The following is a 24,997-nucleotide window of genomic DNA, read 5'->3' on the forward strand; positions in this document are numbered from 1 at the left end:
TCTCAGATTCAACAAATTCGACACACACTCTCAGACCAAAACAAAACTCACTATTTACTTGAGGAAAATCTGACTTGGGGGGGAAAAATCTTCTACTGCCACAAGAAGCAGTAAAATATGTCAGAACATGTCAGAGCCTGAGGGAAAAAAATGTGCGTTTTGTGCCTTCAGCCTCCACTCTTTCATATTTATTCAAAACCTTATTTATAATTCATCTCCTCTAGATTTTCAACGTCATTATTACATTGTTAAACTATGAAACAAATCTTTTCATGATAACACATCATGTTGTATCTGTAAAGGTGTGTAGTGTAGTATATTCTTTGCAGGGTGCTGTGTATTACACACACAGGTTGTAATTGGCATGCAATTTATTTGTGCATGGAGGTTCATTCATGACCTCAGCTGTGATTCAATTTTTTTTTATTGTGCACTCTAGGTTTTGAATATTTTACTACAAAACCACTGCTTATGTTATCTTGTAACTTTCTGAGCTATTACATTATTCACTTTAAACCTACACAACATGCTTTGGCAATGCTGCACTTAATTGTGGTAATGCCAATAAACCAACAGAGAGGGTGGGGGAGAGGGAGGAGGGGGAGGGAGGGAGGGAGAGAGAGAGAGAGAGAGAGAGAGAGAGAGAGAGAGAGAGAGAGAGAGAGAGAGAGAATGGGAGGGAGTAAAAAGTTGTCAGAGAGAGTTCCTAGCTTTTGCTGTTGTGGTGAGCAGTGTGTGTTTTTGTAGCTTCCTCTCCTCTAACCCCTGCAAACAGGAGTAGCGTAAGAAGGAGGGAGAAAATGAAAGAGGCAAGGATGGTTGAGTGATTATGAGCAAAAGGAGGTGTGTGCATGTGTGTGTGTGTGTGTGTGTGTGTGTGTATGTGTGTGGAGAGGAACGCAACTCTCTCTCTCTGTACTTTAAGAGCGTTACCACTTGAGCCAACATCCTGAAGCGGGCCACTCTCCACTCCACCCCTCCTCTCCTCTCCTCTCCTCTCCTCTCCTCTCCTCTCCTCTCCTCCACTCTCTCCTCCAGATCAACGCATGGACAGCTTGAAAAGGAGGCAGTGAGGAAAAGCAACTTTTCAGAAGAGAAATAAATGGTGGGAGGGAAGTCTGCTGTTGGTTTCCTGGACAGAGCTACATGCGCTGGCTGAGTGCTGGAGTCACAGTAGAAGGCAATGCTGTTTTCCTGTGTGTGTCTGTTTGTGTACTTTCTGTCAGTCTGAGGACTGGGGAGCACGAGCTGGACTGAAGAGGACTTCTGGATCCAGCAGCAAAGAGGGGGAACCGGCCAAAAGAGGAGAAGAGAGAGTGATAAAACAGACACAGAAGCGACAGGAGCTGGATTGAGAAGACAGGAGGAAGACAGAGAGTCTTGAGGGACAATTTAAGAGGACACGGGAAAAGACAGTGATACAGAGGAGGGGAAGGGGAAACACACCTGACCCACTTGTCTGCTCTGCCAGGTGGAGTAACCTCCTTCTTCCCCCTCTCCTCCCTCCCTCCCCTCTCCCTCTCGTTCCCCTGACATGGGCCGCCTGCTGGCCCTGACCCTCGCCTACCTGGCCTACCTGCTGGCCGCCGTGATTGGCTCCGAGCGCCAACAGCACCGCGTGCAGCACGGCTCCTGCAGCTACACCTTCATCCTCCCCGAGCTGGAGCACTGCCGTCCCTTAAAGGACTTCCAGGTCACCAACACCCTGCAGAGCGACTCCCCGCCCGAGGCCGAGTCTGATCTGAGCCAGCCCAAGCAGGGTAAGGCCCAGAAGGAGAGGCCTTCCTGGCAGGAGAGGAAGCTGGAGAGTCTGGAGAATGCAATGGAGAATAACACTCAGTGGCTGCAGAAGGTAAGATCTCTGGACAATCATTGTCTCCTCTGTCATCCTTTATTGTTTTATTTATTCTTCACGTACCTCATTTAAGTCTGCAGGGGGAAAAAACAAAAAAAACAGAGCACTGTCACTGGAGTACGCATCCCGTAACATTTTGTTGACAATCCTTCATTACTGATAAGTTCAGTGCTTAGCTGGGATTTCCTGGATGCTCGCTGTGTGCATATCTGGCTCCATGACAACGTCTGGTGTGAGAGCGTGTATCTGTATTTAAGACCACTGGGACGCCAGAGCTCCCTGTTGCATGCGAGAGGAGAAAGACAAGATTAAATGAATTTTGCTAACATGACATGGTGCCAAATACACCTCACAGTTCTTTCTGAATGAGCCCTCCCCCTCCCGCAAAACAGGCAAGTTGATGGAAACTTTTTTTAGTTGATTTGCAAGGCAAAGTAACCGACAACTGAGCTGCAACTGAGAACTCTACTGAACTCAGTTAAAATAAACCAAAAAAAAAACAACAACATATGAAATGTTTCCTGTGAAATATGTTTTGTTTATCGGGGGGAGACACATTTAAGCTGTTGGCCTTTGCAGTTCCATTTAGCCTGGATTATGACCGACTAAAATGAAATGATGCGATTAAAGTGGCTTCACAATAGTGTTTTGGTTGCTAAGGTCATCGGGGCACAGATTCAGTACTGGGCCATTGTCTAGGACGGACTGACTGACACGCCGCCGCTCTCCACCCTTCACTCCATTCTTGTCTACATCTCTCTCAGAATATTTATGGTGGGCGCTAATCCTCGGCCTGATTATAGCGTTGTGTGGAGTGTTTAGATTGGCCAACTGAAGCCAAACATGTTGATTATATTTGAGGATTTGAAAAAGCGGTATTATGAGTGCCAGCGCTCTTCCTGTGCTGCTGTCATTTCCCCACTCTCACTCACCACAAAATCGTCTGTGTGTGTTTCAGTTCCCTCCGGTTCCCTCTTCTCCTTTTTCTTTGACACCATGTTCCTCTGAATCCATCTCTGTCACTTCTGGCCACATCTGGACCGTTCTGCGGCTCTGGGAGAGACGTGAACGCATCTCATCTCACACCTTGACTCATCGACCATCAGATCTCAGGCTCTTTGTCTGTCTTGCTCACGCTCTCCTGACACGCAGTGGGAAACGCACATACGAGAACACACACACCCTCGGTTCCCCTGTGAGCACTCTGTCTGATGCTCAGTCAATGAACTGGAGACCCAGCTTCCATGGGAGGCTTCCCAGGAGGCCACACTGTATGTGTGTGTGTCGGAGATGGAGAGAGACAAGGATAGAAAGAGAGTTCACACACTTTTCCTCATGTGTGCAGTGTATTATTAATGCATACAGCCTGCAAAGCACAGATTGTTAATACAAAAACATCACATACTGCACTTCTTCCTAGGCATGTTCTCTGCTGGGTGTCTTTTCTTACATTCCACAAGAGATGTTATATTAGCCATCATGAAGAGGAGATGCAGTTAAAGCCCCCACATGTACAGAAAAAGCTCTGCTGACACATATTTTGCTCTGTTGCCAAACTTCCTCCACATAACGTCTGCAATGAGCACCAAGATCCAACCTTTCAACACATTACCCCCACAGGGCCACGGTGCTGCATAAATGATCGCACTGTAGGTGGGATTTTCACATAAACATAGCATGACCTCAGGAGCGCCTCTTTTGGATATGCACGAGGGTAAGCTAACCTTTGACCCCAGAGGGCAAAGCCCTTTCAGCACCTTGTGGAGCTCATTAAGCCTATCTGCATAAGTTTGGGCTAGAAACGGCTGACATGCATGCGGAAAAGCTGGAGGCATGTGTACGTCGGTGAAACTTTGTACGGCCTCACTCAAAGCTCCCGTGGGATGTTATGACCATTACTCTGAGCCTTCCACCCCAACCTCTTGAAAGACAACACACACACACCCCCCACACACAAACCTAGGAGCGCACACACTAATCCGTCATGTTCCGCATAGGAATCGCCAAGTGGACGAGTGCAACAGGAGAGTATTAATATTCAAGTTCCTTCTGTTCTGTTTCCAAGAAGAAACTAGTATTTGTTTTCTTTTGTACTAAGGCCTAATGTAACCCCCCATCTAGTCCCTTTTGCCTTCTGCTGCCCTGAAGGGTTGGCAAAAGGGATGTGAGCATGCTTTTGTAAGTACTATTAAGAGCCTGTGTGGATTATGCTAATGCAGAAATATTGCATAGAGATCAAGGTGGCTAGGCTACCCTTGGTGACCTGATTTCCAGGCCAAGCAATATTTCATTAAGCCAAAAACTTATTCTACATCATTCACAATTGGTCTCTCTGTCAATCTAAGACCACTGGTTTTAATCCTAACTGTGACATGAATATATATATATATTATTTATTAGTTACTTTTAGATGTATCCATGGATGCAGATAATTAAGGTTTTATACAAATTTTGCTAATCTGTCAGTGGATGAACGTTTGCTGTGTGCACAGAATTGAAAAAATACTTCTTTTTTTTCAAGTATATTTTTGGGGCTTTTTGGCCTTTAATGGACAGTTCAAAGAGAGACAGGGAATGGGAGGCAGAGGGGGGTGGGGATGACACGCAGGATAGGGCCGCTCGGCACGGGATTCGAACCGGGGCTGCTTGCAGTGAGGACAGCCTCAACACATGGGGCGGGTGCTCTACCAACTGAGCCCCTGAAAAAATACATTTAAACAAGATTGAGACTCTCCATCATGCTAGCACCTCTGTAGGGTGGAGCTCTGAGCGCAATGCATGTTAACATACATGCTAACATACCTATGTTTAACAGGGGTGTTTCAACGTTCTTCTTTTATATCATCTCAGTTCAGCATATTACCATACTGACAAATTACCACTAAACACAGTCAAGGCTGGGGTCCCATTGAGGCTACAGTCCTCACTGCAGGTGGGGCCGGTTCGAATCCCGCATCAGGCAGCCCTTTCCTGCATGTCATTCCCCCTCCCTGCCTCCCCATTTCCTGTCTCTCTATTGACTGTGCTGTCGATTAAAGGCAATAAAAAGCCCCCAAAAATACTTTTAAAAAAAGGCTGATGGGGAAGCTATTAGTTTCAACATTAGCCAAAGTATTGGGCAAAATTTTTACTTGATGATGCTAGATGAAAAGTTGAATGATGACCAAAGTTATTACAATTTGTCCTGAAGGGGAGATGGATGTTAATCCATCAATACTTACTGAGAAACAAATTCAAAACCACAAATGTCAACCTCATGGAAGAGTCAGAATTAAATTTAGGGGAAGTCCAAAGTCATTATGATTCATCCTCTGTGTATGATAAATGTTAGGAGTTTGATAAGTAAAAAATTTGGCCTTCTGTTGGTTGTAGATCAAAAGTCAGATCATCATGAAAAATAGAAATAGAATACCTCTGGGAATAATACACATATGTAAAAAATTTAAAAGCGATCCCCCCCAACTGTTTTTTTTTTTTTTTTTTGGGGGGGGGGGGGGGGGGGTCAGTCTGGACCAGAGTGGTGGACTGACCAACACTGCCATCCCTAGAGCCTTGCCTCTAGCATGACTAAAGATTCAACAGCAACATCTCTCAGCCTCTGAGTTATCCTGGATAAGGCACAGAACACACTGACAAATTCTTTAAAAAAAGCAGGGCTGAATTTGAATGAGAAGAAAACTCTTCACGGCGAGATCTGTGGATTGTCCAGTGTTACTAGCTCTAGACAGACACTGATGCTGAATTTCATCCTCCTCAATTGGACTGGGGTGGAGGCAGAAATCCAAATTTAACCAATCACACATCAATCAAGTCACAATTTCCATCAACACATCCCTCGTGATCATCCCCATCCTGATGTGCCATCATTGTCATTTGCCAGAACATCAACTATAGATATGTTTCCCCCGCTCCCTTTTAATTGTAGCTGAGAACAAATGTGTCTATTTGCTCAACAATTAAGATATCAAGTGATACAACTCTGATTTTCTGAGCGCTGAATCTCTCCTCTGTCCCTCTCAGACACAATAAGACAGAATTACACTACATCCCAAATGTGGTTTATCTGGCTGCTCAGTGCAGAGTGCGACACAGCTGCAATTAATGCAACTGGCAGTGGGAGATGGAGTGTATCGAGACCTCTGGATTGAGCTCTATCAAAGAAGGCTGTAATGGGAACAATTTGGACCAGCGGCTGATAGCGGTTTCAATGCACGGGGCTGATTATGATGCAGGGATCTTTGGTTCTTCCTTTGGAGTTGGCTTTAATCCGCTTGGTAATCTCTTCATAACCTTCGTTATGGAGGGATTCTTTGTGCAGTCTTAGTTGTCCACAAGTAGGGAAACGTGAGGGATGGATTTACAGACCAAGTGGAAGGAGGAGGGAGCGTTTGAATGAAAGAGGGAGTTAGTGAGAGCAATCAAGAGGAAGCAAGTGACAAAGAGAGAAAGATTACTAGCAGGCAAACAATTAATTGCCGATTCATCTCTATTTAGCCACTTGGATCCACTTTTTTTACTTCATTTAAAAAAAACAAGACACCCTTCTGTGACGATGCATTATTATAACCCCATTCCTCTCTGAGATGGGCATTTGTATTGGGGGAAAAAAACAATCATAGTCTCATTTGAATTCTCTTCGATTTTTAGTGGATAGCCACTCATTAGCTGGATAATTCTGAATGCTTTCTCCTCAGAGACTTCATTTTCCAGTCATGTGGTTTAATGAACAAAGTCTGATCTTCTCTCTCCAGAAAAGTCATAAATATTAATGCTCTATGGTTCAATATCCTACTTTGCCTTATTGCAAAGGCACAGACCATTGCACGTAAAACACCAAACAAAATTCCATCATTCGTGGCAGGAAAAGACAAATTTGTCTTCCTGATGCGCTCAAACTGGCCACGTTAATAAGACAATCTATTTATTGGAGTAAGATGGATGCCGTTCTATTTTTACCTATGCTGAAACATATGATGGGATTTTTACCAATGCTTCTTTCTCTGAGCTTGTGATTGATTGTAGAGAGTAAGCGAGCACATCCCAGTAGTCCAGTGCATGAATATCACAATGTCAAACCCCAGTGCTGCTCTTCTTTCTTTCCACTGAAATGCCTTTATATTGCATCATTTTATTAATGTATGGTATTTGCCTGAGGTAGACCTGCAGACAGACAGATGGGTGGCAAGGCACCGACAGTGTCCTGGGGATACTGAATTCTACGACTCTATCAAAGATGGAGGTGACAATTATAGATGGCTCTCAGGCCGCTGCATCAGGATGTCAGTGGACCTATGGGGACATTACCTCCTAAAAATATGATTATGACCACAATCTGACATTGTGGATAACGTTCCCAGTGTCTGCTTGTTCTCTTTACAGCTGGAAAACTTCATCCAGGAAAATGTGCGCTCAGGGATGGAGGAAATAAAGAGAACCGCGGTACACACCCAGACGGCGGCCATGCTCGAGATGGGAACCAACCTCCTCAGCCAATCAGCGGAGCAGACTCGCAAACTGACAGACGTTGAGACCCAGGTGAGCCCATCGGGAAGGATTTGATGGTAACACTGAGAAAACGTGTTTGCGGCCAATCCAAATGAACAAATGTGGGGATCACACCCATGCGAAAACACATTATGTCACTTGCTAAACACTTGGCGAATGGCTAATTAAATGTAAATCAGATGTAACCCGCCGCGAAGCCATGCCCAAAGGTGGCGGCAACCGCTTTAAAACAGCTGGTATTTGGTTCCACAGGCTGTGATTGACGCAAAGAGTGGAGCTCGGCGTCTGACAACAAGCCAATTAAAACATAAAACTCAGTAGCACAACACAGATGTGTCTTCAATCATGCCACAGAGCTGTTATTACAGACTGGGCTTGTTTTGGTCCTCATGCTTTCTTTTTCTCTTATCAAAGTTGATGTGAAACAGCAACCTGTACAAATATCTGAGCGCCTTTGTTCAACTTTTTGTTTCATCAGCAACTTCAAAACATGTCACAGGTGCGCATGAGATAATTCTTACTAAAGTTTTCATTGTAAGATCAAAGAATGGACATTTTTTGGTCCTTGTAATAAGCTGTACAACACTGTTGATGTACAATAGTTTTTTTACATCAGTCTCTCCATCCATTAATTCTTATCACCCCCATCCATCCCTCTACCTGCTCTTATAGAATTATTCCACTGTTTTTATCCATCTGTAGGTGTTAAACCAGACAAGTCGCCTGGAGATCCAGCTGCTTGAGTACTCGCTCTTCACTAACCGGCTGGAGAAACATATTCTGCTGCAGACTCAAGAGATCTCACGCCTCAGTGATAAAAACGGGTAAGCACTAACATTTCAAAAGTTTATTCAGGCAAAGCACCGCAAAACTTACAGGGTGGTTTTCATCTGGTAGATATACAGTAGGCCCTTCATTTTAAGATCCATTGTGTTCATTTACACCTTAGTGGTCAGAGGTGAATTAATTAAACTCTCATTTTAGGACAAGAGCAGGTGGTGTTATGCAGTCCTTGCTGATATTTGTTTTTTACTTACAAGTTTAGTTACTGAAGCTGGCCAGCTTTTCCTTTGACGTTTCCAAATGTTCTGGTGTGGCCACTATAAGAAGCATGTTTTCTCAGGAAAAAGCTACTTCACACAGAATGTAAAGGCCTGGAAATGGTCATATACTGTATCTGTACATGCACAAAGCATGGAATCTGTTCTTCTGCTACAACAACTGGAAAAGACGACGTTGAGTGACCGATCTGAACAACACGGCACTTAACGACAATATAATGTGTATTGTGTAAACGTGTGTGTGTGTGTTTGCCAGTGAATAGGCAGCACATAGGAGGGGTTTCCCATTCTTCTCTCGAGGAACACAAGGTCAGCCTGGGGCCAGCGGGGGTTAAGGACAGGCTGCTGGGCGGTGTGAAAGGGAGTGGGTGTTTTCTATCTTTGTATGTGGCTGTTTATCATTCCATCCATAATGTACAAAGTGTGACTGGGAGAGCACAGTGCCCCAGCTCCAACACCTGTTACACATCTGGCACTGTGGCCCTGCACTGCCCTTAGGCCGTCCTCCTTCGAGTTGGTTACATGTGTCTGACATGTATATAAATGAACACGTCTTCACAAGGGTAAATACCATGACAGGACGCATGAAATTAGGAAGGTCACAGCTAGATTTGCAGCCATGCAGCTGTGGAGAGCGAAGGACTGCAGTGGTTTGTGGAGGGGGGGGATACTGCTGCTGAGCCTGAGGGGCATAGAAGCCGTTTTTGAACTGCTGCCAAGCTAAAAAGAGCAGAGAGACATGTTTGTTTTCATAGGTATTGCATGTAAAATAGCATTGGCAGGAAGTGCAGCACATTGTGCTAGAGAGACAGACAGAGAGCAGACTAATAGAATATCTATATTACAATAAAAACAAATAGCACAAGATCATAAGCATAACAGTTTAATTGCCCAGAAAACAATGTGATCCAAAATCCCATATTTGTTCTGTCAACCCCCCGCAACTGTTTAAACATTGCTGTACTGGTTTTCTGCCGTGCTCTACACTTTGACTGTGCCTCAAATTAAAATACACACAAAGGAGGACAAGTTGTTTGCTTGCTTTGCCACATTTATCGAGTGCCCCCCACCACAATGCAAATATGAAATGGAAGCGATGTTAAAAATGATTTGGATTGATCCTTCCAGGGCACATATGGAGCCGCTGCCTAAAGCGGGAGATTGAGGATACATGTTTAGTGCAGCAGCTGCGTGTGCACAAGGCTGAAAAGTAGCTTGTTCAATCTGGGTGGCTGGATTGTTTCAATAAATAACTGCTGCAGAGTCGTTAGTCAAAGCCATAAAGATCAGGCTGCAGGGATTTATGATCTTCATTTGGAGGTGGGGGTGTGGGCACAGATACACACACACACACGCAACACTGTCAAGCCGTTGCCTCATGGCCATGATGGAGAGACTTAGCATGCAGGCCCATCTGTGAGTGCTGCTGCAGTACAGGTGTTTATATGATGTTAGCCCGATGAGACTGTCATACTGATGTCTATTTGTCATCGTCATGTAAATGTGTGCGTTTGCGCAACCTGCCCTGTGATTTCCCACATGCACTTACTCTTTTATAACCCCTACACACACAATCAATATGTATTTTAGCACTTGATATAATGTGTCTTCAGATTTTTACTTTTCTCCCATGCACTGTAAGGAAGTGAATATAAGTGACTGAGTAGAAAAAACCCCAATATTATGCTCAATGAATTTTTGCTGTTTGACAGTTTTCTGGAAGAGAGGCTCTTAGCGCTGGAGGCTCGGTATGGGAGGGAGCTACAGGGCCTGCAGGGTGAAAAGCAGCAGCTTCAAGAGGTTCTGGAGAGACAGAGCCGACTGGTCAACCAGCTCCAGGGTGAGCTGGGCAGCTCCATGCTCAACAGCTCCTTACTTCAGAGGCAGCAGGCCGTGCTCACAGACACTGTCCAGCAGCTGCTGGCCATGGTCAACCACTGCAACGGTAAGGCTGACTGGGTTTATAGCAAATTATGCTGCAAATCATCCATCTAATCTAATCTAACCTAATCAAATCATTTACTGTAAACAAGAGATACAAATATGCACAGCAAGAGAAACAGTCTCACGTTATAACATATTAAAAAATACTTATAGTCTATTGTCAACACAATTTCTATTGCAGTTCTGGACAAAAAAGAGATATTCAGTGTTTTGGTTAATGGACCTCTGATTTGTGATTCGAGCTGGAAAGAAATCCTAATTGCATTAAAAAAAAAACTATATAACTTGAGCAGCCTGTAATTCAAATCTCTGACACACTATGTAGATGATGCATGCACCACAAACGTGGCAGGCTTAAACCACAGCTTAACTCTACAAGAGAACTCACATATGGGGTTGGGATTTGTGTGCAAAACCCATAAGGCTGCCATCTGTAAACCCATGCCTGCCTGTTTTCACAGAAATCTCCAATATGCCCACAGAGGAGTCGCTGAGTTTCAGGGACTGTGCTGAGATCCTGCGATCTGGAGTGACAGAGAGTGGAATATATAGCATACGCCTCCCAAACTCCACCCAGACTGTCAAGGTAGTGAGGCTTTAAAGGTCACTGGCCTTTTCTTGCAAATATCACTTAACTGACTGTGACATGAAACTTTTTTGTAAGGCATTTTATCCATTAGTCCCGCAGTATTTAGCACTGGGGTCATTTCACTTGTATTAACTTCACAGGTAATGCTCAGTCTGTGTAATGTTAAGTTCTCTCTATTTCACACAAAAGCATACTGCATGATGGCATTCTGAGAGCTTATCATCATTTTTTTGGACTGCAGTAAACATTGGAAGGACAAACTGGTCTGAGGTAATGGTAATTTGCGAGGGTTTTAGGTATAGAGGCTGATGGAAATGCCACGCTGGGTTACTGAGAGCTAAAATAATATTCAACAGGAGCATTATGCCCTGCAGGCTTCGTGGTGAGTGAGTGTATACTGCTGAATGCAAAGTCAGAAAAGCTTAAAAGGTACCTCTGATGACCTGATGGAGCTAGCTTTTGCTAACTCACCCATGGCCTCCCCCAGCAGGCTACCCTAGCATTCAGGGGGAAAGACACATAACAGGGAAGCTGTTTTTTTTGTTATGCATTACTCTCAGTCTAGTTTGCTGGTTGGCACAGTCTCCTACTGCCTCTGTTTTCCCCTGTTCTTCCTCTTCATTTCCTGTGGGCAAGGCAGCCAGGTGTTAGGCACTGGTGCCATGTGTTTTCCGCCAACTCGGGCCAATGTACATTTCCACTAATGCAAGTTAGTACTCCCCAAATCATTGCTGCTTTCAATCTATGCCATCTAATCCCAATGTGGCTGGCAGATTGGGTGGCTGCAGAAAAGTGGAGCAGATACAAATTGCCCTATTTCCGAAGCAGAGAGCGGGCCTCCTCAGTTGGACCACAGACAAAAGGCGCACACATAATATGTGATCTAGCCATGTTATCTATGCATATATCTATTTTTTTAATCCCCAAGGTTGTGAACAATGATGTTTACAAACCAAATAATTCATAGTTTGGATCAGTACCTTTTTGTGATTTTTCAGGACTCTGTCAGACATACTTTTCTAAGCTACATGTGCACAGCAGGGCCGGTTCTAGGCAGGCATATATGAGGGGGCAGTAAGAAATGTGAAGGGGGCATCATCTGAACAGGTCATGCTCCAGCACTTTTTTTTCCTCTGTGCTTATAGTAACTTAATTGAATTGGGTTATTGACTATGTATCCAACACCAACCTGGAGAAGTGGATTGCACTTTGTCAGGCCTCTACCTTCAGACCTGTCCAACTCGGGGCCGGGGGCCAACCAGGGTCTTAGAGCCCAAATGTGTTACTGTCGTAATGCAAAAAGCCACATTATATGGGGGGTTAGGGGTGCATATACCTGAAGATGCATTGCAAACCCAGAGGGGGTGAAAAATGTGAGTAGCTAAACCCCTGTAGGGGGGTCTGGGAGCCTCCCCCCCAGAAAATTTTTGTGATTTTAAAATGTGAGTGAAGCATTCTGGTGTACTCTGAGAAAAGGGGGCGGGGGGGGTCTACTATGGTCAAGATTTACAAAACTGAAAGGTAGTCTAAGAATACTAAAAAAAAAAAAGAACAGAACATTTTAGAAAAGAACAGTGTCCCTTTTTCGGCAGATTTTTGTGCTACTGCAAATAATTTTGTCAACTTGTAATATACACATTTTTGAGTATATCAAAATGTGCTTTCTCAACTTCTAAAATTTGGATTTGAGGCCCTGTGCCCCTGTGTAGAGCCGGCCCTGGTGCACAGGGTTAAAAATGAAACACATTAGGGCTTTTCTCCAAACAAATATTCAGAGGTAACAATTTTATCCTCTCAATGCCCTTTGAAAATTATAACTATCCCATTATCATCTTTAAAAATCATAATAATGCTTAAGTGGTCTGCTGTTTTGCATATTATTGTAAAAGATTTGGACTTAAATGACTCCTTTGGCTAATAATACATGGTTTTGGTGTATTAAATATGGATCTGGTCTAAATCAGAGTAACTATCGCATTTTGGGAAATGACTTGAAATGAGAATTCTATTTCACCACCTTGTTTTTGTATTCAGTGTGACGCTTTTAAGTCCACAAACGCAGCCTAATGTGCCAGTGGATAATCACAGCATATTGCCAGTCTGTTGTTTTCTGAAGTAAAAGACCTGAGTGCCTTTTGACCTTGATTTAGTTTTACTATTCTGGGAAAGTGCTGGAAACCCTCATTTCATTTCTTGCAGAAAATCACCAGTTGAAATGTCGAAACAGAGAGACCCCTGGGGAGTCTGTCCACATACTGGCATCCATATTGCATGGCTCTTGAGACAGGTCGGAGTGGTTTGTTTGGTGGATAAAATTCAAGCAACTGGCCGAGCAAATCAATTCAAGTTCATCATAATTATCAACACGGCAGGCTCTAGTGGTTGTTTTTAAGTCAGAAATGTCACAGATATCTATAATTTATGGTGGCTGCAGTATATAGAGATTCAAATATAGGGCCTAGGAAAACTAAGTCCAACCCTGTGGGCTTGAGATTTGTTAACTGAATACACTTGCTCTATTAAGATCTCTCGGATCTCAGTAAAAGAAAGCAGCTAATCTTACCACCCAGGGGAGATATCCACAGTCATTTAATCATGATACCAAAGGGAAGCTGGAATATGTCCAGTTAAACACCTTGAATACCTAAAACAAGTCCCTTAACAAGTCTACATTTCAAGTGTAATTCATTCCTATTTGTTCTTCCAAATATATCTACATGAGGCAAAATGTGCAGCCAAGTAAGAAAGAAAACAGCATGTGTAACCCAAACCGCATCTGCCTCCTCCTCAACCCCCACTTAAGGGGATAAGAGAACATGCTGATATGTTGGTTTTTCCTTCCCACCTGGGTCATATCATTACGTGTCACCCTGAAATGTTGGGTTCCCCCTCCTTATTCCTGAGGTTTCCAAGGCATCCCTCAAATAACAGAGAGGCTTTAGTGTGTTTTGTTTCTTCTTGTCCGTTCTTACAACTTTTTTTCCACCACACCACATCAGCACTGTAAAGTGTAACACCTTGAAATTAATCTCAGTTTACACTCAGAACTGATTAGCTCTATACTGGTACTACTATACTGATATGAAATGTTACTTTTTATAAACAATATCAACTTTATTTTTTTCTTTTTAAGTGAAAGTATCACCTTTGCCCAGTATAATTCAAAGCTGCAGTAATCAATATCATTTGAATAAATAATGTGTAACGTGAAAGGAGTTACTTGAAGTAATGAACCCACTAAGAATGATCACCTGCAGTTCCCCTCAGGTCTATGTGGCCTCTTTAATGTCTTTCAGCTAATTGTTTTGATGTTACGTCCTGCAACTTTAATCTTTCAGTTAACTTACACTTCTATCATCAATCTTGTTTCCAGACACATTAAGCAGCTGTTTTCAGCATTAAAAAAAGAAAAGAAAAAAGCTGTGATAAACCTACTACACGCTACCTGCCCAGCAACAAAAGACAATTAGTGACAAGCTGGTTAACACGGAGGAGCTTTTGGCTGCCAAAGAAAAAAAATACTTCCCTCAGGAGCAGATGGAGATACAAAGGAGAGGTGGCTGGAAACTAGATAAGAATCTGTTCAATTATTATGGAAAATATGTGTTATATAAAGTGATAACATTTATGTTCTTTTATTGTGCTGCTACAAAGTGGGAAAAAAATCTATTGCTGTTCTTTGAAGGTAAAAGATTTCCTGATTTAAAGCTGGAAATACCTATTGGCTGACGAGTAAACAAGAAAAAGAATCTGACGGAGGGTCCGATGCCAGCTTCAATGCAGCCACATTACTCACTCAAAAAGCATGAATAAAGGTTCGCTGTCCTTTTATTCCAGGTGTTCTGTGATATGAGGACCAGAGGTGGTGGGTGGACACTGATACAGCATCGGACGAACGGCTCCGTCAACTTCCATCGTGGGTGGAGGGACTACAAAACGGTGGGTTCTTCAGAGTGTAGGATTAGGGTGCATCACTGTCAGTAGGGATGGGAATCGAAAACCGGTTCCTCTTCGGAACCGGTTCCAACTTGGATCAATTCTTGGAATCGTGTGCGTGTCTGCTTTAACGATTCCCTTATCGATTCCGTTTGGTTCAGAAACTTGCGCATTAATTGATTAATAACGTTACGTGACGTTACGTTAAAACCAATCTTCATTATAAATGAGGGTGCTTAGTGTTTATATCCACATGTCACCGTTTGTTCTCACAAAATAAAGTTAGTGAGGTGTCTGCGTGGAGCGGAGCTGCTGACAGATGCAGCTGACAGTGACGTTTCCTCATCACTAAACCTGTGAGCCTCCATCCGTTCCTCCCTCCCTCACGTCGTGAGGACAGGACAACGTCTCCTGAACAGGCTACATGTATATTCTTTCTGTTTTTCTCTCTTTATTCTAACCACTTCCTTTCAGGTTTTGCTCGTAGCCACGTGAAATGGTGCGCCCTGTGTCTTTTCTCTCGCGCGCTCTCTCTTTCGCTTGCTCACTCCGCATAAAAACGAACGTTATGAAAACAATAACTAGTGAGAAGAAGACAGATGCGTGAAAACCATGAAATGGAAACATTGTTAAATTCCTCCTGTGAGTACAGCTGGCCCACAGCCACAGTGGTCTAGTGTTAACCTGTCCAGGCAGGTCGGTCCTGTCTACTTTTTTAATGTTAGAGCCATTAATGCAGTGTTTTCAACCTTGGGGTCGGGACCCCATGTGGGGTCGCCTGGAATTCAAATGGGATCGCCTTAAATGTCTAGTAATTGGTTAAAAAATGTTTTTAAATAAACTAATTATTTTTCACAATCTTAAACAACTATATTCTTTATACATTCACTTTCTTGAATATAAATCAAGATCAAATAAAATGCAGCATATACAAATATCTGAGCTTGCTCATCTTGATTGAGGGTCACCGAAATTTGTGATGTCAAAAGGGGTCATGAGCCAAAAAAGGTTAGGAACCACTGCATTAATGCAAACAAACCCATTTCTCTTTTATTCCCTCACCCAATGAGAATTGATAAGAGAATTGATAAGGAATTGAATCGATAAGCAATATCGATAATGGAATCGGAATCGCTAAATTCTTATCAATACCCATCCCTAACTGTCAGTATAGGTATTGTGGATCAGTATTGTGGGGACTGGACAGGAGGTTCCAATAACTATCTACGGGTGGTTTGGCACAGAGAGGCGTGGGAGTCCGACTGGCCTGTGATCCCTGGTGACCTGCGATTGTTGTATTTGGCCGCCCTCATGTTCTCCACCACCCTCCATGTTATTGCACCTGCTCTCACTCCCTCTGCCTGTCATACTCCCACACACATCATGTACTTCAGTGACCACAGAGCACTACTGTTTACATGCATCCTTTAGACCTCAATAGCTTGCTTGCAAAGGGATATGAGTGTGGTGATGAGAGCAACAACATTTCCAAATACAAGACTGGATTTAATACAATCGCACACCAGAGACTCTGAAGTTGCTCCACTGCTCTCACAGCATCAATCACACACCTTTGGCTTCTCTGGTGTTTGGACTTAACATTTAGATAATGTTCTTTTAAATCTCATAACAAAGTTTTCTCAGCAGAATCATCACTTTCCTTTGACCAGTAGAGAAAAACATGTTTTCCAGCCTTTTTGAATCACACGTAGAACAAGTGAGCGAGCCTGTAGTTTAGGTTTTTGATTTAACAGAGTAGCAATTTATCTCTCACCCTCGCCAACAAATCAATTGCCACAGCTTGGACTGGAAATGAAATGCTAAGCAGGCGGAAAGAGTGAGAAAAAGAGAACGACAAAAAAAGCGTAAAAACCTCTTTCAGGAACAATATTTTTACAAGTGGATGATAAATATTTGGCCCCAGTTGGGGCGTGGGAGAACAGGGGCCCTGTTAGATGGCAGATAACGTATGTACTGAAACGCTTCACTGCCCAGGTCCACTCTCAATATTCTCAGACACTCTGGTCAGTGTTGATCAAATGTTGCATCCAGACCTGCAGGTCAAATGATAAATGCTCCAAGGTTCTCACTATGTATTCACTCTCACTTAAGACCAGTAACAAAACAAGAGCCTGGCAGCTAGACAAAGTGACTCTGAATTCCAGAGGTAAACAAGGACAAAATGTGTCCCTGTTGTCAAATGGATGAAGAATGTTTCAAACCTACAGATACAGAGTTGGATAACTCACCGTTCTGCCTTGGAAATGTAACAATACAAAAAATCCGACTTTCTGTGAATATCCCTTGCAGTTAACATATGCATGCAGGCTTTTCACGCTGCGAGTCCAGCTCTCACATCCGCTTGTGTATTTTGTACTTGACAACCCTCTATGAGATTCATCAATCAAGGCCTCATCACATCTATCCTCTTAAGGGAGCTCTTTGAATAGACTGTTGCATGGTATTATCATCATTTCCCCAGAGTGACATCTGATAACATCCATTCCTGCTGCAAGCCATTTCTGTCAGAGCCATCACGCCTATGACACACGGTATCTGTTTTCATGTACTACTGCTGGTTCCTTTGTCAAATCATGTTCATATTACTGTGCTTTCTCGATGTTAACATCATTTAAAATTGCCTCCTGACTGTGTTATGTGAGTCCTTGGCAATTCTACATTGTGTGAACAGAGCTGTCCGTGCTTAGGAAGAATTAGCGTTTAAGAACATCTGAAGTGAAGACTAAAATGTGCTACCACTCACTTATATAATTTCACTGTGACTTTCATTTAGAGTCCACTTCTTAAGAGTGAACTCTTCCATTATGTGCTTGTTCCTTTTTTTATTCTGTCTTCTCATTATATAAAGGTGGTTGATAAATGAATAGAAAAATACACATAAAATGTCTCGGTTAGGTGCTGGGTCACCAAGACCCGGCAGAACAGCTTCAATGATTGTATGGATCCCTGTTGGAGGGAAAGTGCCCATACTGTGTTTGAGCTATAATTATCTTAAAGGTCAATGCTCACTCCAGAGGGGACAATAAACAATACTGTGGAAACCAATACCATTGAGGACTAAAACAAACTGATGAGGAAGAAAAAAATACAACAATGGAAAATGGAGTCATTATATCAGATATATAAGCAATTTTGTTTTAGATTATGGTAAATAAATGGGAATAAGAAAAAAATAGATGGTCTGGGTCAACAATAATATGATGCACTTCTGTGTAGCTGAGGCATTCAGTTGTATGGAAGTGAACGGACATGTTTTGTTTTACTCAGCTATTCCAGTTTCCTAACACAGGTTCTAAACTTTCCACATGGGTGTAAGTGTGAGTCTGAATGGTTGTCAGTGTGATTGTTGATCTGTCCAGAGCGTACCCTGCCTCTTGCCAACTGTCACCTGTTTTTTGCTTGATTGCAAAAGCCATCATCATTCTCATCATTCCCATACTCTCTTTAGTCACCTCCTACATGGAATGGAAGCATCTGGATTTATTATGTTTCGTGTATCTGTCTTTTTAAGCAGAATACAACTAAAGTGTACTTCTCAAATTTTATTACTTCCTGTAGCCTTAATCATGATATTTAGCGCTCATTCATTGTTGCTCATTGCCAACATTGGGTTAGAAAGCGTGAGCTCTAAAGTTAAAAACAACAGTGGATCCCTCCAGAAAGCCAATTTTTATTTTACAGTTAAGTCCAGATGGAGCATTGGTAGGATATTATGGTAAATTAAGGTCTCAATTGACTGGCCTCTTGCTTTGGGGGAAGAGTATTTCACTTCATAAACTCAGTGGGCTGCCTTAGGCTATCAAAATGATAAATGTAACTTTTTAAATTGAGGTCCATTTTCATGTTAACTCCAAAAACACTTGGCAGGTCTCGGGTAAAATCATCCCCCTTGTTAGAATATTTTCTTGTTCTCTATTGTTTCTCTGTCTTTGTGTCTAATCCAGGGCTTTGGAGAGCCGTCTGGGGAACACTGGCTGGGGAATGATATCATCCACAAGCTGACCAGCTCCCAGGAATACACTCTGCATGTCCAGCTAAAAGACAGAGAGGGGAACGAAGCCTTCTCACATTACGATCGCTTCTACATAGATGGAGAAGACAAGAACTACAGGTAACCACAGAGCAAAAAATATATAATTGATGTATTATTTAGTTATATTCACAGCTAAATGTGCATTATTCTGAGTTTTAATGATGCTTAAATCAAAAACTCTTATTTCAGTTATCAAATCAATTAACTGAAAACTACCTCAAACTTGAACACTTACACAGTTCGGTGTCCTATTGAATTTCCTCACTTTTTCAGGAATCTGACATGAATAACACTTTGATGGAGGTGCTTTATTTCAGTAAGATGTTTTGTTAAGAGCCATTTATTGCAAAAGGCATAATTGCAATGCACCCTTTCAATAGTTGCCTTCCCTTTGGGTGCAAGATTTATCACGATAGATTAGAAAATGTTATCACCGGTTCAAATTCCTCTCCATTTTCTTATTCTCTAAGCTTTCTTATCCCTGAGTGCTGAAGTTGAGGAGCCACTTGGACCATCTTTAAGAATGTCATTCAAAATGATTAGCTCAATGGAGGGCATGCAGCCACTTTCGTCTACCTCCATTTTTCTTTTCCCATCACCAGAGCTACCGCTGCCCCTGAAAAATCCCCAAGGGGAGCCACATCCACTAGAGTATAACAGGAACAGTCTGCAATACCTAGCCCTGCCAAGGACTGACAACTCAAACAAAGCTCCACAGCAACCCTGCAATCACTAACAAGATTATATGTGGGTGGCGCTTCCTCCAAAACAGACAGAAATAAAATAAAAACCATAATAATTCTATTTAGATTTCATATAAATTTACAGGAATCTGCCCTTGTTTTGTGGAAGTTTAGGGAGATTGATGCTCAGAGAGATGACAAACCATAATCACACGTAGGTGAATGCCTTCCAAGATCTCTAATGGTACAGCAAATTGCATTTGCCTGTGTTTGTTCCACATAATAAGCACAATGAAAGTGAATGTTTCACAATTTTGCTGTAGGCTACACTGTGTGAGGTGAAGCACCTGAGTGAATATAATCACCTCTGTAGCTGCTACCTCTGACATCATGTTCTGTTTAACTAGTTCAATATGCGCCGGCTTTACTAGCATTCTGAAGACGCTGACTTCTTCTGAGGGTTTCAATTATAAATCCCAGGCCACAACTGTGGTGCTAGGAAGCTAGTCAGCCAAAGAAATCCTCCTCCTCCTCCTCAGCTGCATCCAGTGTGTTCCCCAGAGCAACATGGAGGTCTTCACCTAAAACTCACCAACATTATTCACACATTAATCATCAGTATGACAGACCACTTTCCCCCTTTCAGTTAGCCAAGAATAGCTGTTCTTACTGTATGGTTAAACTAATGCTACAGTAAGCATTCCTTTTAATGTAACAGTATATTTTTCATTAAATGACAGAATAACAATGTAAAAGACTGTCACCTTGAAAAGGATTAGCCTGTGGTCTGCCTTGTTGGAGGACTAGCTGAACTAATTCATCTGGAACTCATGGCTGATGCAAATGTTTCAGAGTGGGAATAGCTGGCACAGTCCACAGGACAACCTTTCCAAGAGGATATCCTGTAGCCTGTGATTGCCGGCCTGTCTACTTTGATAGTCTTTAATTTTCCTCACTTTGCCGATCCATCATGAAAAGAAAAAAAAAAGCTCCAGCGAAACATCCCCACTGTCTCTGCTGTTCCAACATTATGCCCGTCCCTGGCACTGTCATTTCAAACTCCCATTCCGCTGCCCCTCTTGATGTGTTGTCCTGCCCTGTGAACTTACAAATTCAAGAGGAGGATTCTTCATTTAGTCATCACAGACAGCGTGCCCCTGGCTACGGAGGGGGGTCACATAACTCAGGGGAGAGTCCTGTACTAACTAGACAGAATGACAGGGCAGAGGAGAGGCCAGACAGCGGGGCTGACCTCCTCGTCCACTCTCTTCAAACCAGTACTGACACACTCACACACGCACACAAAGGGACTGATGGAGTGACACAGAAACACACACGCATGCACAGACAATCCATTGCTGTGTGCCTGTATGGAAATAATTGAGCGAATCAATTTAAGTTGGGCAGGGATTGCTTTCAGACTGTTTGGGCTGTTTCTCAAAGCACAGCATGGAGGGAAAATAATGAGAGGTTTTAGGTTAGTTTTTGTATTGAAGTCTGACAACAGTGGGGACCTAGGGGAGCTGGTACTTTGTATTAAAAACATGGTCCGTACACTAAAAAAAGGCTGTGATCTGCAATGGTTTACAACTTCATCATCTGATTGTTTTATATATTTTTTATTAATCATTTATCACGCAATATTACACACAGGGTTATTTTGATTTAACACCACGCTGGTCTTATACACAGACTCTACGTGACAGGATGAAGCAGAAAAAGAGAGGAGCGCTGTTTAAGATGCTGCCTATTGAGGTTGGGTTTGCCAAAATGGCATTTTAATGTTAAATATGCCCAGAGGCATTGAAACATCAAACAAAGAGTGGGAAATTAAAAGTGAACTACAAACTGGTTCCTAACCAACAGCATTAGTGCCCCAACCACAGAAAGTCGGACTCTCCAACATTCAGCCTCCCTCTTCCCTTCAGTACGCAGTGGTATTTAGGAGTCGCGCATGGGTGCAGATCCCGGGGGGGACAGGGGGGACATGCCCCTCCCAATTTCTGAAAAACATGAATTGTCCCCCCCATATAAAAATACCCCAAATTATTCCAAATTGAACAAATCTATTTTCAGACTTCACATTCCAGATTCACATTAAAAAATAAATGATTGACATGGTGGAACAAATAATGTTTGACAAATATATTTCTGACTCCACATCCCATCTCTGGTCTCCTCCACTACAATGGAAATGAATGGGTAGTTTCTTACACAGACGCTGATGGCATCAGCAGGCTTTAAAAAAAAAAAGACCCCCTCAATCATAGGGCTTCATAATTTGATATTGATCCATATCAATAAATCATGTCATAAAGTAGTCCAAAAATACGGGCAAAAAAAAAAAAAATCACTTTTGTGTCCCCCCCAATACTGACATCGGATCTGCCCCCTGGAGTCACGGATTAGCCATTGTGGTCAACATGACTGTGTGTGTTCAGTTTACAACATAACATTAAATGATTTCACAGATACTGAAGTTCAAACTGTTTTCTGGCGGTGACCACAAACTGCCATTTGGAGTTGCCAACGAGTAAAAGTTTGCCCAGCACAGCTTTAAATAATGAATTGAAGCGCCTGCGGCCGAGCTCATTGCTGAAATTCTTTGCGCTTTTTTTTTCCTCTCCTGTGACTATAGCCTTCACGCTGAGGGCTTCCATGGCACAGCAGGACGGACCAGCAGCCTCACCCACACCGGCACCCAGTTCAGCACCAAGGACAGAGACAACGACCTCTGCACCTGCAAGTGTGCACAGCTCGCATCTGGAGGTACGCAGCTTCCCTCAGCTCATCTCGAGCCGTCTCCTTATTACCCGTCTTGTTAAACATTTCTACCCACCCCCTTGTAAATGTCCCGAAGTGCATTTCATTTTCCCTCTGCACCAATATAAAGTTACTGCTGACCTACAGCTGTACATTTGGGTGTTACATTTCATGAGCTTGAATTCAATTAAGTCTGACTTCTTCCTTGAACTGACTGCCACATTTCCTCTGCTCCAGGTTGGTGGTTTGAGGCTTGTGGCCCGTCCAACCTCAATGGCATTTACTACCCTGCTTCATCCACTGTGGTTCGCTACAATGGGATCAAATGGTACTATTGGAAGGGGCCGAACCTGATAGCTACAATGACAACCATGATGGTACGCCCGGCGAACTTCTGATGGCATTGCTCTCTCGTGCGATGAATGTCACCTCCAGTGAATACTAGGAACAATACCCTGGAAACGGTGTATTTTGTGAGGATTTTTGAATCACACGGTTCGTACCTTCATCTTCTGGGCGTCTGGGACAGGTGCTTTAGAAACTTCCTGGGGACATATCCAGACTCTCACCAAAGGACTGTGGTTTTAATGAATTCCTGAGCAAGGAATTCCACCAATAAAATCTATTCACTGAAGGGCCCTGAATACATTTTCTATGAGGACCGTTGAGCTGAAAGACGAATGAGATGGAGGGTATGAGCTTTTCATCAGATGACAAGATATTGCAAGAACACAACTGATCGAATCAATTAATTCAGTTATCCAAAACTTATTTCAAAGAATAAACTGATTAACCTTTAGAAATTCTTCATAGCAACACATATTTTGGTATTAAACTATGAAAACTTGTGTTGTGTGTTTGAAAATTTGCTGTAGTCTCATTTATCGGGCAAGATTCACAGACAGACATTTGTATATTTTAATTAAAACATATAATCTGTACTTTGAAAGTCTTGATTTCACACTAAATGCTTAATTAACTCTGTAATATATGATGTAAAGCCATAATGCAGTGCCCTGTTTGCATTGTTATTCCACTGGAGTGTGAAGCATCACTTCTTGTTTAAAACTGTCCATAGACAATATAACCTGTGATAACCTACAGTGACTTCAATGGTTTTACCGCTGTTAATAAAAGAACAGCAACAGTAACAGGCTTTGTCCTTTGCCGTGTCTTCCAAAGGGTTTTTCAGAATGAAATACGCCTGAATCCTTCCAGTCACACCTCTCATAAAAGTTTATTTGTGAGGGATTTCGCTCATAAAACTACATCACACTTCCACTGGTGTGATTTACTTTTAAAAATGAAACATTTGTAATAACATCTGGGAACAAAGCTGTAAATTCATTTTTTCACTTTGTTACAAACAATAAAATCATACACTGTATAGTCGTTGGTGCCTATAATCCACAGTGCCAGGTGCCTGTTTCCATGTAAACTGCATAAACCTCAACAGGCCTCACACGCTGGACTCGGGAAAGTCAGATGAGGACTGTTTTGCACCATTGATCTGATGAATCATCCAATAATGCTGGGCCCCAGTGGTGCCCATTAGAGAGCGGATGGGTTTCACCTCGACTAACAGTGACCTGCATCTGCTGGTGTACGCTGGGGAGAGTAAGCCGCTAACTCAAAGAAAGCAGAGGAGGACGACGGCTGGCCAAGTCTACGGCGTCTGCTAATTGTTGTGCCTCGTTCGATGAAGGACGGAAAGCTTACAGATCTCATCTTCCCAGCTTAATGCAGTTCCCTAGCGTGATTCATTGCTTAATGCTGCGAATGTAATACAACTGCAGAAATGCTCCATTAAATGTAATGAACTGTGAGCCAGGTATTGGTGTTTTGACATGTCTGACCTATTGAAATCAAAAGGGACACTTTCTCTGATCGTAGAAAAATATGGCAAAACAGGAAATCATTCTTATTTCCAAATAAATACCTCGACTGTGTGCAGCTTCATTGAATTTATTAAGGATTTACCCAGGCTCAACTGCCTTTGATTTACTGATCTATTAGGAAACATGCAGGAGCTGCTCAACACGGTAGAACTATTCAGTGATAACAGCTTTGCAACCCTGCCTGTCTGTGTGTGTGTGTGTGTGTGTGTTTGTGTAAATATATGATGCAATCACGCCAGTATCACAGAGGAAACTACAAATATCATCACAAGTGTATGGAGTGCCAGAGGCTATGAATATACGACGCACTGGTTGTCATGACAGACCTGAGGTGCATACTGTAAAAGCGCCCCCTCATATACAAACACACACTCTCTCTCTCACACACACACACTAACACGCACATGCTCTGCTTGTATGCAGTGACCCCATTGCTAAACAAGTTTATTACGACCTCCAAGGGCTGGACAGGCGATAGATCACAGCGGGGGAGGCCAGGGGTGAATCCATCAAAGCGACTTTAATAAAGACCACTTGATTTGGCCTGCTGGCTCAACAGATGAAATGGCTGTGTTCAGGTCCACTGAAGCAGACCAGACTCTAGGCTGCCATCGCTTCTCTACTTGTCCCAGTCACTGTTTATTCGATGGGCTGCTTATAAAAACAGAGGCAGAGAGATGGTAAACTTAGTCATGTTTTACAGTTACTG

At 42.8% G+C, this 24,997-nt stretch overlaps 1 protein-coding gene and 1 long non-coding RNA gene across 2 annotated transcripts in view; one reads left to right on the forward strand and one right to left on the reverse strand.

Moving 5' to 3' along the window:
* The window catches only part of LOC146979050 (uncharacterized), a 129,321-nt gene that overhangs the window by 16,904 nt on the left and 87,420 nt on the right, over positions 1-24,997 (reverse strand). The gene's annotated exons all lie outside the window — the stretch shown is intronic.
* On the forward strand, positions 717-24,276 carry angpt2b (angiopoietin 2b). The gene is made up of 9 exons (XM_085792237.1): positions 717-1,852; positions 7,235-7,390; positions 8,063-8,184; positions 10,134-10,366; positions 10,827-10,951; positions 14,792-14,893; positions 18,856-19,022; positions 22,266-22,396; positions 22,628-24,276. Exons 1-9 carry the CDS (start codon positions 1,535-1,537, stop codon positions 22,786-22,788), a joined length of 1,515 nt encoding a protein of 504 aa, XP_085648363.1. The 5' UTR covers positions 717-1,534; the 3' UTR covers positions 22,789-24,276.

Source organism: Trachurus japonicus, chromosome 11, assembly GCF_045865225.1.
Source record: "Trachurus japonicus isolate A0001 chromosome 11, Traja_1.0".
Taxonomy (NCBI): domain Eukaryota; kingdom Metazoa; phylum Chordata; class Actinopteri; order Carangiformes; family Carangidae; genus Trachurus; species Trachurus japonicus.